General features: G+C 44.8%; 1 protein-coding gene across 1 annotated transcript; it reads left to right on the top strand.

Moving 5' to 3' along the window:
• The first annotated feature begins 1,307 nt into the window (after positions 1 to 1,307).
• On the top strand, positions 1,308 to 13,045 carry STYXL2 (serine/threonine/tyrosine interacting like 2). The gene is made up of 6 exons (XM_064469101.1): positions 1,308 to 1,428; positions 2,189 to 2,321; positions 4,762 to 4,856; positions 5,811 to 6,042; positions 6,799 to 7,016; positions 9,169 to 13,045. The coding sequence occupies exons 2-6, from the start codon at positions 2,209 to 2,211 to the stop codon at positions 12,009 to 12,011; spliced, it is 3,501 nt and encodes a 1,166-aa protein (XP_064325171.1). The 5' UTR covers positions 1,308 to 1,428; positions 2,189 to 2,208; the 3' UTR covers positions 12,012 to 13,045.
• The last annotated feature ends 1,356 nt before the right edge of the window (positions 13,046 to 14,401 follow it).

Below are 14,401 nucleotides of genomic sequence, written 5' to 3'. Positions count from 1 at the left end.
TCTAAATCTACCCTCTTAGTTTAAAATTGTTGCCACTTGTCCTTTCACTACATGCCCTGGTAAAAAGTCTCTCTCTGTGTTTCTTATAAGCCCTCTTTAAGCACTGAAAGAGCACACTGCTCTCAAAAAAAACCAAACCAAATCAAAAAAACTGCTCTTCTGCAGGCTGAACAACACCAACTCTTTCAGCCTTTCTTCACAGGAGAGGTGTTCTAGCTCTCTGATAATTTTTGTGGCCCTCCTCTGGACACTCTCCAACAGGTCCATGTCCTTTCTGTGCTAAGGGCTCCAGAGCTGGACGCAGCACTCCAGGTGGGGTCTCATAAGAGCGGAGAAGAGGGGCAGAATCACCTCCCTCAATCTGCTGGCCACGCTTCTTCTGATGCAGCCCATGACATAGTTGGCTTTCTGGGCTGTGAGCACACATTGCTAGGTCATGTCCAATCTTTTATCTACCAATAACCCAAGTCCTCCTCCATAGTGCTGCTCTCAATCCCTTCATCCCCCAGCCTGTACTGATATTGGGGAATGCCCTAATTCAGGTGCAGGACCTTGCACTGGGCCTTGTTAAACTTAATGAGGTTCACATAGGCCCAGTCCTCAAGCCTGTCAAGGTGCTTCTGGATGGCATCCCTTCCCTCTAGCAAATCAACCACACCACTCAGCTTGGTGTCATCCACAAACTTGCTGAGGGTGCACTCAGCCACACTGTCTATGTCATTAATGAAGATATTGAACAGTACTGGTCCCTATATGGACCCCCGAGGAACACCACTTGTTCCTGATCTCCATTTGGACACTGAGTCATTGACTGTAACTGGATGCAGCCCACCCAGCCAATTCCTTATCCATCAAATAGTCCATCCATCAAATCTATCACCTCCCTGCAATTTAGAGGTAAGAATATTGTGGGGGGCCATATCAAACACCTTAGAGAAGTCTAGGTAGTTGACAGGTAGCTTGCTTCTAGTAAGCTTGGAGTGGCTTATCCTGCACTGCATTTCCCAAGGACATCAGAGGTCATACCAGCATTTCAAGTTGTCCCTTTTCGGGTCCCAGTTGCCTGGAGGCTCCCTGCAGGCATATGTCCAGCCACACTGGCTCTGGGCTCCTCCTGCAACTGGGAAAAGACAGAGAATCCAGCCCACAGCGGGGAAGGAGTTAAGTGCTTGACCAGCTGCCGTCTATGAGGCACTGAATTCCTTCCCCATGCAATCCAGCCGCCAGTGTCAGGACAACGCTATATTTAGAAAGCTGATAAAGGTTTGGTGCTGCCAGTTGTCCTGCCCCTTGATGAAGAAGCCGCAGAGACAGTGAGAGGGGGGCAGCTGATTTTTCTTCCCCCAGTACTGTTTCCTGCCCTCTTCACTGGATACCTTGGCCGTGCCTCCGGCAGGGACCTCTAGCAGAGTCGTCCAGGCACAGCAGGTAAGTGCCTGTTCCTTGCTCCCCTGCCTCCCTGCTCGCTGCCCCGTGAGTGGCAGCCACTCGTCAGCCCCGTTGGTGGCACATGGCTGCGATCCTCCTGCCTGAGGCCAGCTGCTGGGGCCCTTTGGAGACACCACTGACTGTTGTGGCATGCGAGGCAGGAGTCATTCTGGCTGGACCAGGGGAAGGGGTGGCTGCTGCGTTCTCATGCTCCTAGCTGAGCTATGGCCCCCTGGTTCTCCCGCACCCAGGGTGGACATAGCAGCCTCCCCACAAAGGATTACAAGGGCAAAGTACTGAGGCTTAAAGCACCTTTGGCCTTAAGCTTTAGGAGTGTTTCATTTTGGGGCGGCAAGGTCTCATGTTTCTTGCCCCCAATGCTCCTTCAAGTCCAGCTCTGGCTGTGTACAGCTCCTTCAAGCCACCGCGCATGGGCTGAGCTGGCCAGGGGGGGGATAGAGTTTCTGTCCCACCACCCCTTCCTTCCTGGCCTTCCTGCACGCTTACTCACAGGCAAGAAGGGCATCGGCACTCGCTGGGCACCAGCCAGGGAGCTGCACGAGGCCTCGGGAACAGCAGGCACCCTGGCAGAGGAGCCAGTGCAGCTGGCCTGTGGGAAGGACTGCTCACAGGGTTGTGGGAGCATGGTGTGGGAGCCCCTTATGCCATACCCTCCCTGCCACCGCCGCCCCACAGCCGGGGGGTGGCCTCCACGCAGACCTCTGTAATAACCCTCCCTCCTGCTGTGCTCCCCTTGTAGCAGATCTTCTCACAGCTGCCATGGCCAGTGGCAGAGATTCAGACAGTGAGCAGGTGGTACCCGATGAGGAGGACAAGGGACTGGACGTGAAGGCTGTGCAGGCCCACTATCTCCGCAGCCCCTCGCCCAGCCGGTGAGTATGCTTGCTGCAGGGACCACCATGGCCTGCCAGTAGCATGTGGTAGATCAGCTTGCCTTCCCTTCTCTTCCACTGCCTCCCCTCCACACAGGCACTTGGATCAAGTGTGGAGCCCAGGGCTTCCCTCCCTTCCTGGAGGCAGGGATTAGTGTGCCGGCAGGGAGAGAGACTGCAGAGGCAGCACTGATGCACTAATTAATCCATTCTGCTGAGAGTGTAGGCATACATGGTGGGGACAAATTGCAGAAAACATTACTGTGGGATGGTATCGTTGCTCTTCCATCTCTCGTCCTCTCATGTCCACCCCACTGAAGCTCCTGATCTGGATTTCAACTTTTCCCACGTTCAGCCCTATCTTTCTATCTGTTATAAGGACCTGTGGATCTTTTAATGTTGATATTAGCCTTTCCCAGCCCCAGAAGGACTGAGGGTCTTAAGATTTAGGTTTGGTTCAGAACCATCTTTAGCTACAGGCTTTGGGCACTGAACAGGACGTTGTCACAGCACAAGCAGAAATTGAGTTACCTCAAGCAAAACAAGCATGCTCAGATGCATTTTCTCCTAAAACAAGGAAAAATACATCCCTTTGTACTCTTTTCCTAATCTGCAGGGCTTTCTGTACACTTTGAGATGCTTCAGCTGAAGGCAGGGAGTAGGGATCGAGTTTGAAAAGAACCTGCCCCAGTGGCCCTCAACAAGTACGAGGTTATGCAATGTTTCCCACTAACTGTGGGGCACTGCAGCAAAATGAAGACAGAGTGCTTATTTCATTTAACTTGATGTGTTTAAAAATTATTGAGGAAGTTCACTGAGCTCACATGAAGTAAAATTATGTACTGAACTTGGTAAATCATTCTCATACTGCTCATCAGTGACTCAAAATGAACAGAAGCACCTCTTCAGTTTATTTCCTCCCTCCCCTTCCCTTTCCTTCCCTTCCTTATTTTTCTTTCCTTTTTTCTTGCTGTCAATGCCAAAAGCAATGATGAAAATGGCACCGTCCTTCTCAACCAGAACCAGGTCCTTGAAGCATCCAGGCTTGGAGTGTTCTGCACATCTGTGTTTCATGGATGTTTAGGGCAGCTACACGTAAAATGTGTTGAGGCGGTGGTGTCAGATCATTACCAACTGTTATCTTTTTATTGAGCTTGGAGGCAACCTTTACAGCAAAAGGAATCGAAGGCAGGGCATAGCTGCAAATTTGTGTCAGCTCCTGTAAATGAGACTGAGACTCCCCTTGCTCATCTCATAAACTCCTTTGAAGAGCTAGGAAAGGATTACTTTCAGTCATGGTTGACAAGTGCTGGAACCCAACTAAATGACCTAGATGAGCCCATTAAGTGGCTTCCAGTGGCTGCGCCCTCCGTTTTTACTCTGGAGAATGAAAGCAGTTTAGCCCTCCACACACACTTTGCTGCACCCTGACTACACATGAATCACCCTCCCTCTCCTGCTTTAATTAAACAAAGACAGTGTGTTGCAAGTACTGCAAGCCTGCATTGCCAGATAGCTTTTGTGACGGTGGCAAACTTGTCCTAATGATCTGTACCATCTATTTGGAAGGAAATCTAGAGGGTGTGCATCTGGGAAAAAGCTCTGTAAACTATTTTGTTAAGATGGTTTAATAAGAAGAGAAGATTTACTTGGACTGTACAGGTAGACTGAGATGGAAATATATTTGTCTTGAAGATTGTAGCCCTTTCTTGCTTAACAAAAACTTATGTAAATCACACTTCTGTCAAAGAACTCCCGTCAAAGGGATTTGTGGGCTTCATAGTTGTTTCTGACGTGCAGTTAGACAGCACTATGTGAGTGGAGAGAATGACCACAGATTCATACTATGAAGTGACCAATGTACGGAGTACTGAGGGAGAGATTCACAGGCATCAGTCTTAATGCTTGCACTGCAGCCTGTAGTATCTCAAAGAATGCTTGTAGGCAATTAGCCTATTCTTCTGTTAGAAGAAAAAACCCAACAGTTTTCTAGCATGGTCTGTTTTGAATTTTTCAATAAATTCTAGTTAGGATAATGTCTATGTCTGTCTAAGTGAGAGCTACTTTAAGTCTATTCCTTGTGATCCATCCCACTCCCAGTCTCAAACCAGCCACTGATCTTCTTTAAGCAAAAACTCCTCTACCAATCCATTCTGTTGCACTCCCAGCCCACTGCAGCTCCTTCCCATGGGACCTGTCTGCCTCCTGCAAATGCTGGACACCAAGGCATATTTGATTTGAAGCCTGTAGCACCACGCTGGAGAGCAGGGTGGGGGTGAGGGGTGGGAGGAGAGCTGGGGCTTCCCTTCTCCCATCAAAGGATCCTCACCACTCCAGTTCCCTGCTGCTGTCTTCTGGAATGGATGAAAAGGACTAAAGTCCTGGAGATGGGATCCCAGTGGAGGTCATTTGCCTAATAGGCAGTGTGGTTGGTTGGCAGGTATTCGGTGATATCGGACACTAATACAGAGAGCATCTTCATGGAGCCAATCCATCTGTCTTCTGCTGTGGCTGCCAAACAGATAATCAATGAAGGTAAGAGGAGGCAGGGTAAAAGAACTATGTAAGTAATAGAGACTTGAGTTGCCCTTATTTTGCCTTTCTCACCCAGAGATCCTAAAATGATAAAAAAGCCTTTATGAGAAAACGCCACCTGAGACAGAGGTGAAAAACACAAAGAAATATGAGTTTACAGAAATGTTTGTTGACTTCCTGTGAAGTTGTGCACTGAATCTGTGGCAGAATCATATACCACAGCAGCGAATGCAGTTTGATTGCAACGAATAGAATAGAATAGAATAGAATAGAATAGAATAGAATAGAATAGAATAGAATAGAATAGAATAGAATAGAATAGAATAGAATAGAATAGAATAGAATAGAGACTATTTCAGTTGGAAAGCACCTACAATGATCATCCAGTCCAATTGCCTGAGCAATTCAGCACTGACAGAAAGCTAAAGCATGTTATTAACAGCATTGTCCAAATGCCTCTTAAATGCTGGCAGGCTTGGGGCACCAACCACCTCTCTGGGAAGCCTGTTCCAGTGTTTGACCACCTTCTTGGTAAAGAAATGCTTTGCCATGTCCAGTCTGAACCTTCCTGGGAGCAGCTCTGAACCATTCCCATGTGTCCTAACATGACAGCCCAGGGAGAAGAGATCAGTGTATCTCTTTCCACTTCCCCTCCTCAGGAAGCTGTAGAGATAGACTGCATTCTTCTGGGGATAGAATGAGTTGGCCCTTAACTCCCAGACCTTTGGCCAGTGTGGGTGTCTGGACTGAGAGGACAGTGCAATATGCTCTTCCCATTACTAACTACCTTGAGGCTGCTAGATAAGCATGTACATGCACATATTGCAGACAGGACAGTGTGATGTTACTGGGGAAAAAAGCAAGCCACAAGGCTTGCCCCAGGAAAAAAGAAAGACAGGTCATACATTTGCTTTGTTTTTACATGTTTTTAGTTACAATGTCAGTTTATTCCAGAACTGAAGACAAAGGACACCAAGGTAGATTCAGTGTGTCCCAGCGTATTAGAGTCTGCGCAGCAGTTGATGGTGGAAGACCTGTACAACCGAGTTAAGGAAAAGATTGATGACACCAGCTTGTTTAACACGCCATGTGTGATGGACTTGCAGAGGGCACTTGTGAAGGACAGGCTGGAGACCCCCAGGGATGCTGTGGATGAAGTCTGGCCTAATGTCTTCATAGCAGAAAAGTGAGTGTCAGCTTTTGTCATCAAGTTGCACGAGATTCCCAGTAAAGGGTCAGATGGAACCATTGAAGGGATAACATGTACTACATGCACCTAATACCTTTCATCCCTAGAGAGCCTCAAAGTGTTTTTCAGAATATGAACACAAAGACCTCTGTGCACTGAAAAGTAAATACTTCTGGAACAGAATCAGCAGCTTTGCTATGCTATTTTGATGCTTCAACAATTTAGGAGAGGAAAACATAAATGAGCCCAAATCACACTGTTCTGATTGGAATTTGGCCCTGAAATTGGGACTAAAGTCTTTGCTATGTAAGAGAGTTTAAAAAAATGCCGTAGCAAATATTGAGTGGAAATGGTTAGGCCTTCTGTACCATGGCTCAGCTGTCTGAGATATATGTGCAAGTGACCAGAACAGAATTAGAAGGGGACATAGTGTAAAGCATCAATTACAGAGTAATAAAAATTGAGAAATAAGTAAACAGCCTGAACCTAGGATGGCAGGATGAGTTTAGAATCAAGCTGGCATGGAAATCGAGCATGCAGCTCTACTGGTGAGTGCAGGTTTCTCATTTTCTTTTCCTGGTGGGTATTGGAAAGAAATACCTGTAGTACTCTCAAAGGACATTAAGGTCTGAGTGGAGCTGCATGTTGGATGAGTAACACATACTGGGAGCTCTGTAACGCTTGTAGCAGACAGCTTCTTTCCTACCCGAAACAGGAACACTGATATCTAACATCTTTCTTTCTTTTCTGAAGAAGTGTTGCAGTGAACAAAAGCCGTTTGAAGAGACTGGGGATCACGCATGTCTTGAACGCAGCTCACGATACAGGTGTATACACAGGACCAGGTTTCTACAATGGCCTGAATATCCAGTATCTGGGCATTGAAGTGGATGATTTTCCAGATATGGATATCTCCAAACACTTCCGCCCAGCTGCAGAGTTCCTTGACGAAGCACTGCTGACTTACAGGGGTAAGAGGAGTAGATTACAGTGCTTCCAGAATGCTTGGGGATTAATGGGTGGAAGCATTACTCTGATGCCACATTTGTAATTGGGTAGAAGGCAGATACTTTGTTCTTTGCATCCAGTTAGAGTGAACACTTTTTGCCCATTTTTGCCATGCCTCATTCAAAACAGGAAGGGGCAAACTAGTGGGAGGAGGCAGCCCCCAGCAGCCCCATGCCTTCGAACTCAAACTGGCTGTAAGCCACCTCAGCTGCTTTGAAAGTACCCTGCTATTGCAAAGAGATGAAGCCCTGCTCCAATAAATATGGGGGTTTTTAATATTGATATGATATAGTACTCTCTATATATTGATACATCCCTGTACACTGCAAGTTTCAGTTTTGCCAGGACGCTTACTACAAAAGAACAGGCTGATTTACTAGAGCAATCCAAACAGCTGTGTTGAACCCCTAGATGTCTATACCCAGGCTACTCTGTAATTTGCTGGACTCCAGTTCATGGCAACTTATTCTGTGGACCTCCAGTGCATCCTGGTCATTTTGTTGCAGCTTCAGTGGACAGTTAGAAATATCTTCATGGAATTCAATGTGAAAATGAACACCACCATCAGTGGTATCACTGATATTCTTCATATATGTATTCAGTGCATTTAATTTTTGTAGAGAGACAACAGGTTACCTCCTAGTAGAAGTGACAGTAAGAAAAGTGAGAGTTTTTGTTAGTGCGCAAAAGAGGTTGAGCCAATTTTAATAGCTCAACAACAACAACATGAGGAAGGACACTACCGATCTATGTTCTTCCTCATAACACCCACTGCTGCGCTTGGCACAGTACAGATGCTTACTGCTGCTGGCATTCATTGACCCTTCAACTCACTAACCCAGCAAATCAACAGCCCAGAAGGGAAGAGGTGGTTTTCCATTGGGTTAGTGAGCTGAACTGGCTCATTAAAGGGTCCGGTGAGTACCAGAGCCAATCAGCAAAGGATGGAGAGAGACAAAGGAGCCTTGAAATAAAGCAGAGGGATGAGATCTCCCCCTTTCGGTGAGCTGTTACATAGGCTTTACTGGCTCTTAAAACACTTGGAAGGCAACTGAGACTTTTCATAATAAGAAAGGTGAAAAAGACTCTTCGGATTGTAGGAATAGGCATATTAGGTAAATGCTCGCGGTAACATAGCAGCAGTCAGAAAGGTGGTGTTTAAACTGGCTTTGTTAAGTTTGAGTGTAAATAGTTTGATTAATCTGGAGTTCATCACACATTGAGAAACAGTAATTTCTGTTATTTGCAAGCTAGCAAAGCCTCATTTATGCTCTCTTCATATTTATAAGCTTTTCTTTAACTGTAATTTGCTATAGAACTAACTTTAAAAAAAATTCTTGTGTGCCAAAGCTTAGTTTTCTGCAAGAAGTGGTTTCTGTGTAAATGCCATGAAATAAAGGAGATCCTCAGCTTTGATTTTAGCTCTTGCAGTCACTGTTTACAGTAGTTTGGAGCAGCTGTACCAGTTTGTCAGTCAAAATCAGCTCTCTATGCTAGTTGCTTGGTTCTCCTGTTCTGAGATATGCTAGGCGCCTGGCCTCCTGCCAGTCTACATATAACTGTTTGAACATACCTTGCAAAATAGCAGATCTGGATTCTGGCAAAAATATAATTAAATTAATATAAAATTGTATTTAAGTCCTATAATGTGTCTTATAAAAAAAAAAACCTAAGTTATTTGCTTATCCTCCCAATACTTTCCTGGAGGCTAATGCTAATATCTTCCTTTTTACCTATAGGGAAACTGAGCATGGAAAGCTTAGCTGTCTTATCCTAAGTCAGCCTGCAAGTCAAGAATAATGTATCATTTGTCTTTCTAATACCTGTTATAAGCTTTTTGATTATTTGGGGAAGTGAAGTGTATAGGTGAAAATACAAATATTATTTAGATTGTTTTAAAATGTGCCTGCCATAGCTTTTGAAACTAATGTGCTTTTTATTCAGATGTATCTAGATTTTTATTAAGATAAAGCTAACAAATATTTAGTATTGGTTTCGGTCACAGATTCCATCTAATTTTTAACACTATTCAGAGAATGCTTTTGTGCTACGTATGAGAGCAACTTCTCTATGTTATTGCAAATCGCTAATTACTTTTATATTTTATATCTGTAGGCAAAATCCTTGTCAGCAGTGAAATGGGAATCAGTCGCTCAGCTGTGCTGGTGGCTGCTTACCTGATGATCTACCACCATATGACCATTCTGGAGGCTCTGATGACTCTGAGAAAGAAGCGTGCCATTTACCCCAATGATGGCTTTCTGAAACAGCTAAGGGAGCTCAACGAGCAATTGTTGGAGGAACGAGAGCTGGAGCACCCTGGAGATGAAGAAGTCACTCCTAGTCAAAGTCCTGTTGTCCATGCAGAGACTTCTTCCTGGCTGTCTGGAGCTGGGGACTCAGAAAGCATCATGGGAGCCAAAGCCCACTCCATCATAGTAGAAGAACAGGACACCAGCAGTCTGCTGGGTAGTCTTATAAGCTCTTCATCAGTGGGAAAAACTAGCTGGCTTTCCAAACACTCCACCCTCATCAGTGAGGAGGAAGAGGAACAGTTGTATGAGGAATGGAGGAAGAAACAAGGCCTGCCTACAAAGGAACCAGGAGTTAACCATGGAAGAAGAACATCTCCAAAGCTTCTGGATCAGGAAGGGGAACAATCTGAGGAGGATGTGGAACAGAGGATCCATGACTGGCAGCGCAGAAATGAGAAATACCAAATGGAGGGTCCAACCAGGGAAGAGGATGGAGATTCTGGCATGGGAGGAAGACCTTTCCCATCAGGTGAATTCAGTGATGTTGAGAGCGTGAGCAGTTTTGAGATCCGAACCCTAAAACAACAGCTGGAAGCCAGTAGCTTTAGCAGGACGAGGAGGAGCCGCACAGGCTCTATGTCTTCAGAGAGCACTTGGGACATGTGGAACCAGAGGCTTCTAGAGATTGAGAAGGAAGCTACTCAGAGGTATCGTTATAAAAATAAAAATTGTGGGGAGAGCCAATCCCCAGAAACAGGAAGAAAGGAGAGGGATGTGGATGAGGAGAGCGTGTTCTCAGACAGTAGCTCCTTTTATAATTTCTGCCAAAAGAACAAAGATAAGTTGACTCCTCTAGAAAGGTGGAAGGTCAAGAGGATCCAGTTTGGCTTTCACAAGAAGGATTTAGAACCGTCATCATCTTCTGCACCATCTCCAGCAGAAGATGGCAGCCAGGCAGGTGGGGAGGGGACTGAAGGGAAGAGTTTGTCAGATATTAACCTGTCTGCTTACCAGGCTTGGAAAATGAAGCGGCAGAAGAAGGTGGGCAGTGAAAGCAAGGAGGAATTTGTGGAGTTTGCCAAAAGTGAGGATTCTGCTTCAACTAAAAAGAAGCAGAGGCGTGTAGAGCTCCTTGAACGTTCAAAGAAAATTTTAGAAGAAAGCCAGTCCATGTGCAGCTGGGAGACAGACAGTACGATGAGTGGGAGTATCCCACTGTCAGCCTTCTGGCCCTCAGCACCTTCTGCAAGCGGTGCTGAGGATGCAGCTTCTGCACTAAGCATGCAGACAAATCATTCATCTTTACCACAGACCAGGAGCAGCACAGGGGCAATGCAGCCTCAGATGACAAGTATACCCCTTCCCAATCTCGCTGTTGGCCCAGGTGACACAATATCTATGGCAAGCATTCAGAACTGGATCGCTAACGTGGTCAGCGAAACCATTGCTCAAAAGCAAAATGAGATCATGATGCTGTCCCGTCCGTCGTCTGCAATGGCCTCCAGCGTAATGTCAGGAGACCTTGGCAGGCGTGTAGATGATGATAAGGTTTCTCTTCTCAGTGCTCAGAGCGGTTCATCTCTTGCTACCTCGCAGCTTCGCCAGCAGGATGTACACAGGACTGAGTCTCAGTCTCTCCTGTCTTGCAATACCTCAGTGAGTGCAAGGACAGAAGGGACTAGTTCAAACATGAAGACAACACAGACAAGCAAGCCACTGTACAGCCTCTTTGCTGATGATGTTGACCTAAAGAAGATCAGGAGGAAGGAGAAAGAGATGCAAATGGAAATGAGAGAGAAAATGTCAGATTATCAAATTGAAAAGGTGATCAGAGACAATAAACGCAGCACTTTATTTAAAAAAAAGATGACCAAAGGAGAGGAAAATGAAATAGAAGATGACAGAGAGAGAGCAACAAACAGCCACAGGCGCCCCTTGCAAGCAGATCTTGACAGAACGGATACGGTCTTTGATCTGTCCAGTCAACTTGCAAGCACAGGTACACTGAAGTCAGAGACAGAGACTGATATTACCAAGTGGCTCAGTGGCCTGAAAGCAGAAAGAGAACCACCGTCATATTATGATCAAAGTGAGAAGGCCAGAGAGAAATATAGCAGATCATCCAAAGTTAGAGAGATGGATTCTGAAACATCCAGTTACAGATTCTCCAGGTCCCAAAGGGAAGAGCTAGACAGCTGTTCTTCCTATGAGTCAAAAGGAGATTCACTGAGAACCATGTCAAGATTTTCCTCTGCTTCTGCAACAGAGGACAACAGGATGTATAAGTTCACAAGGTCAAGGGTCAGTGAGACAACAAGTTCCAGAGAAAAGACCCCAGAGCTGCATGTTTTCAGCCGAACACCTGAACCATCCTTTGACTCTGAATCCCCTGAACCATCTACACAGAGTCGAGTTAGATCTCAGCATGTGGAGGCATGTGAGGAGGAAGCCAGGTCAGACATGTCAGAATTTGGAGCTAAGAGAAAGTTCACCCAGAGCTTTTCAAAGTCTGAAGAGGATGGAAAGAAGGAGGCAAAAGTGGAACAAAGTGAAGAAAGATTTGCATCTAGACAGTTCTCTCAGTACAGGCGAAGCATGCGTAAAGAAGAGGAAGAAGAGATGGATGATGATGCCATTATTGCTGCTTGGAGAAGCCGACTAGAAGAAACTACGGCAAAGCTCCGGCGGCGAAGGGAAGAGTGACCAAGATCAGATTATAGGAACACAAGCAGAGCCACAGCGCTCTTGAATCACTCATCATTATATTTCTGATAATCCTTTGTGGTTTGTAGGGCATTTCCTGCAGATAGTTCTCTTCTTAATCAAAAGCGATAAAGGGAAGAGGTCAAGTTTTGGAAGTGTTTGTGGTTTGTCAGAAAGAAGATGCTAGTATTAAATGATCAATGTAGGTAGGTAGGAACACAATGTTAGAAGCCATTAGGAGCCAGACAATGTTTCAGTAGCAAAGGCAAGTAATGGTGGCACCTCAATTCAAAAGACCAATCACACCCCATTTTGGTTATTTCAATTTCCTAGTCTCGTTAAAGACTGGACATTTTTTTTCTAGGATCTTTTTGATCGTAAGTGGAAGAAGCCAACAGCCTTTTCAAGGAACTTGAAGAATGTTCCTCTCTTAATCAGTTTTACTTTATACAACTGAGAAGATATTGCCAGGTAGGCTCCATTTTCTGCACCGGTCTTATGAATGTCTACAGAAATAAGTCAGTTCAGGGGAATACATGTAGTGTTTTACTTCACTAAGTAGCAGAAGCAAAGTGATATACTAGAAGAAGGAAGATGCCTCCTTCTTTTTAGAAGTTCAATGCAGTAATGAATGGATTCCTGTGGTACCATTCTTTTCTATTAGATGCAGTCATCTCTGCTCCAGTATGGTTGGTTCCTGCGAATAACTTTGGGTCAACAAAGGAAAAATGCATTAATACTAAGAGATGTCTAAAAATTATGTTCTGATGTAGTTAAAGAGTTGGCGTTAGGGTTACGATTAGTGTTAGATTAGGCTAGGTTTCTGAAGTACTGACTCCAGTTTGTTTTATGTATGCAGCTCAGCTAAGTCTGTGCTTTTATGTCTATATACAGATTGTCATGTATTAATTTTCAACATGATTGCCTTAAAAGATAAGAGTGATACACAAACTGACCTCATAATAAAATGGTGTATAACTAAAGCATTGGTATAAGGCATGATGCACCTAAGGAAAAATTTTCTGTCTGCTGAACGTGGTACTCGGAAGCTCGTTTTTAGGAGATGGTAGGTTTAGTTGGCATGTTACAGTTAACGTGTTGTTTCTATCATGAGCTACAGAGCCCACTTTTCAGAGTACGTGGAAGGAGCACAGCCTCCATGTTAACTGAGTATGCCAGGTTAAGGGCCTTGGGTCTTTCCATGCCCTGCAGAGCCTCGTGAGCTTGTGTGACACGACCTGCCACAGCATCACTTGTGTGGCTCCTATGATGCTGTGTCTTTGACACATCAAAGCACCCAACTATTTGTCACCAGTCAGCATCCTCCATCCCTCTCTTGTAAACACCTAGGCCAGTTTCTCCTGATTTCTACTCTGGAATTACCTGTTCCCTCTTCTGTACGGACTGTATTTTGAAACAACAAAACCCTCAGGCAGAGCTGAGTGTAAAACAACAATGGAGGGATGATGCAGTATGGCTTTCTGACAGGAAGTTTTGTCTTTCTTTTTCTTGTCACCTCTTCTCCCTCCCACTGCGATGCTTAGAGCTCACTATTACTATTACGCTAGTACCTCTTCCTATTTTAATTGTGTAATATAGACAGTAAGCTCCACAGGGCAAGGGCTTGGTCTTTGTCCTTGTCTGTATGACGCCATGCACATCAGGCAATGCTATCTAAATAATGGTTACTGATAACAAAATGCAGCTGCCAATTTTCCTAAACTTAGAATCATTTCTCTCAACTATAACTCACTGATTAGACATTATCCCTGCTTCTCTGAAGATAAAGATGACTCTCTCTGACAGCCAGGACTGGGGTAAATGATAGATACTTATTGTCAGGTGAATGGAGTCTCAAAATCAGGTGATTGAACAATAACAGGGGTGGAAAAATAAGAGAAAGAACATGTTTTACTTGTGTGGGTTTTCTTTTTTTTTTTTTTTGAGTAAACTCAGATTACATTTTTGAAGTACATAAGGAACACAGTCTTGTTAATGTTTCAGGCATCCAGAGATGCTATAAGGCTTATAATGCACTTCTACTACAATATAATATATAATACGACACATCCCTTATTTCTGCATACTTCTGTGAGTTGTATTTTTTTTTAGTGGAATTCCAGGCTTTGATCCACATTCTGAGATTTTACATTGAATTTCTGAGATGTGGGTTAGGATAGGTATTTTCCTCCTTTCTTCATCCCTGGTAAAGTTGCACTGTGGAAAACAGTTCTGCACATGCATAGTTGGAGCTTGCTTTAATTTCAGTCTAGAAAAGGTCTTAAGTTTCGACGGATGAAAGTGGAAGTGTGCAATACCTTCTGGCACTGAATTTACTTTTTTATCAAAGGCTGGTTGCCTCTGAAAAATCTCTCTCCCGCTTCCTATGG

The sequence above is a fragment of the Phalacrocorax carbo genome, chromosome 1 (genome assembly GCF_963921805.1).
Source record: "Phalacrocorax carbo chromosome 1, bPhaCar2.1, whole genome shotgun sequence".
Lineage (NCBI taxonomy): Eukaryota > Metazoa > Chordata > Aves > Suliformes > Phalacrocoracidae > Phalacrocorax > Phalacrocorax carbo.
The sequence above is the reverse complement of the archived record's forward strand: the minus strand, read 5'-3'. Positions and strand labels throughout refer to the sequence as shown.

Coding starts and splice junctions, on each gene's coding strand:
- STYXL2 (XM_064469101.1), top strand. CDS start 2,209: ATGGCCAGTGGCAGAGATTCAGACAGTGAGCAGGTGGTACCCGATGAG. Junction 2,322..4,761: donor CGCAGCCCCTCGCCCAGCCG/GTGAGTATGCTT, acceptor GTTGGTTGGCAG/GTATTCGGTGATATCGGACA. Junction 4,857..5,810: donor CAAACAGATAATCAATGAAG/GTAAGAGGAGGC, acceptor AGTTTATTCCAG/AACTGAAGACAAAGGACACC.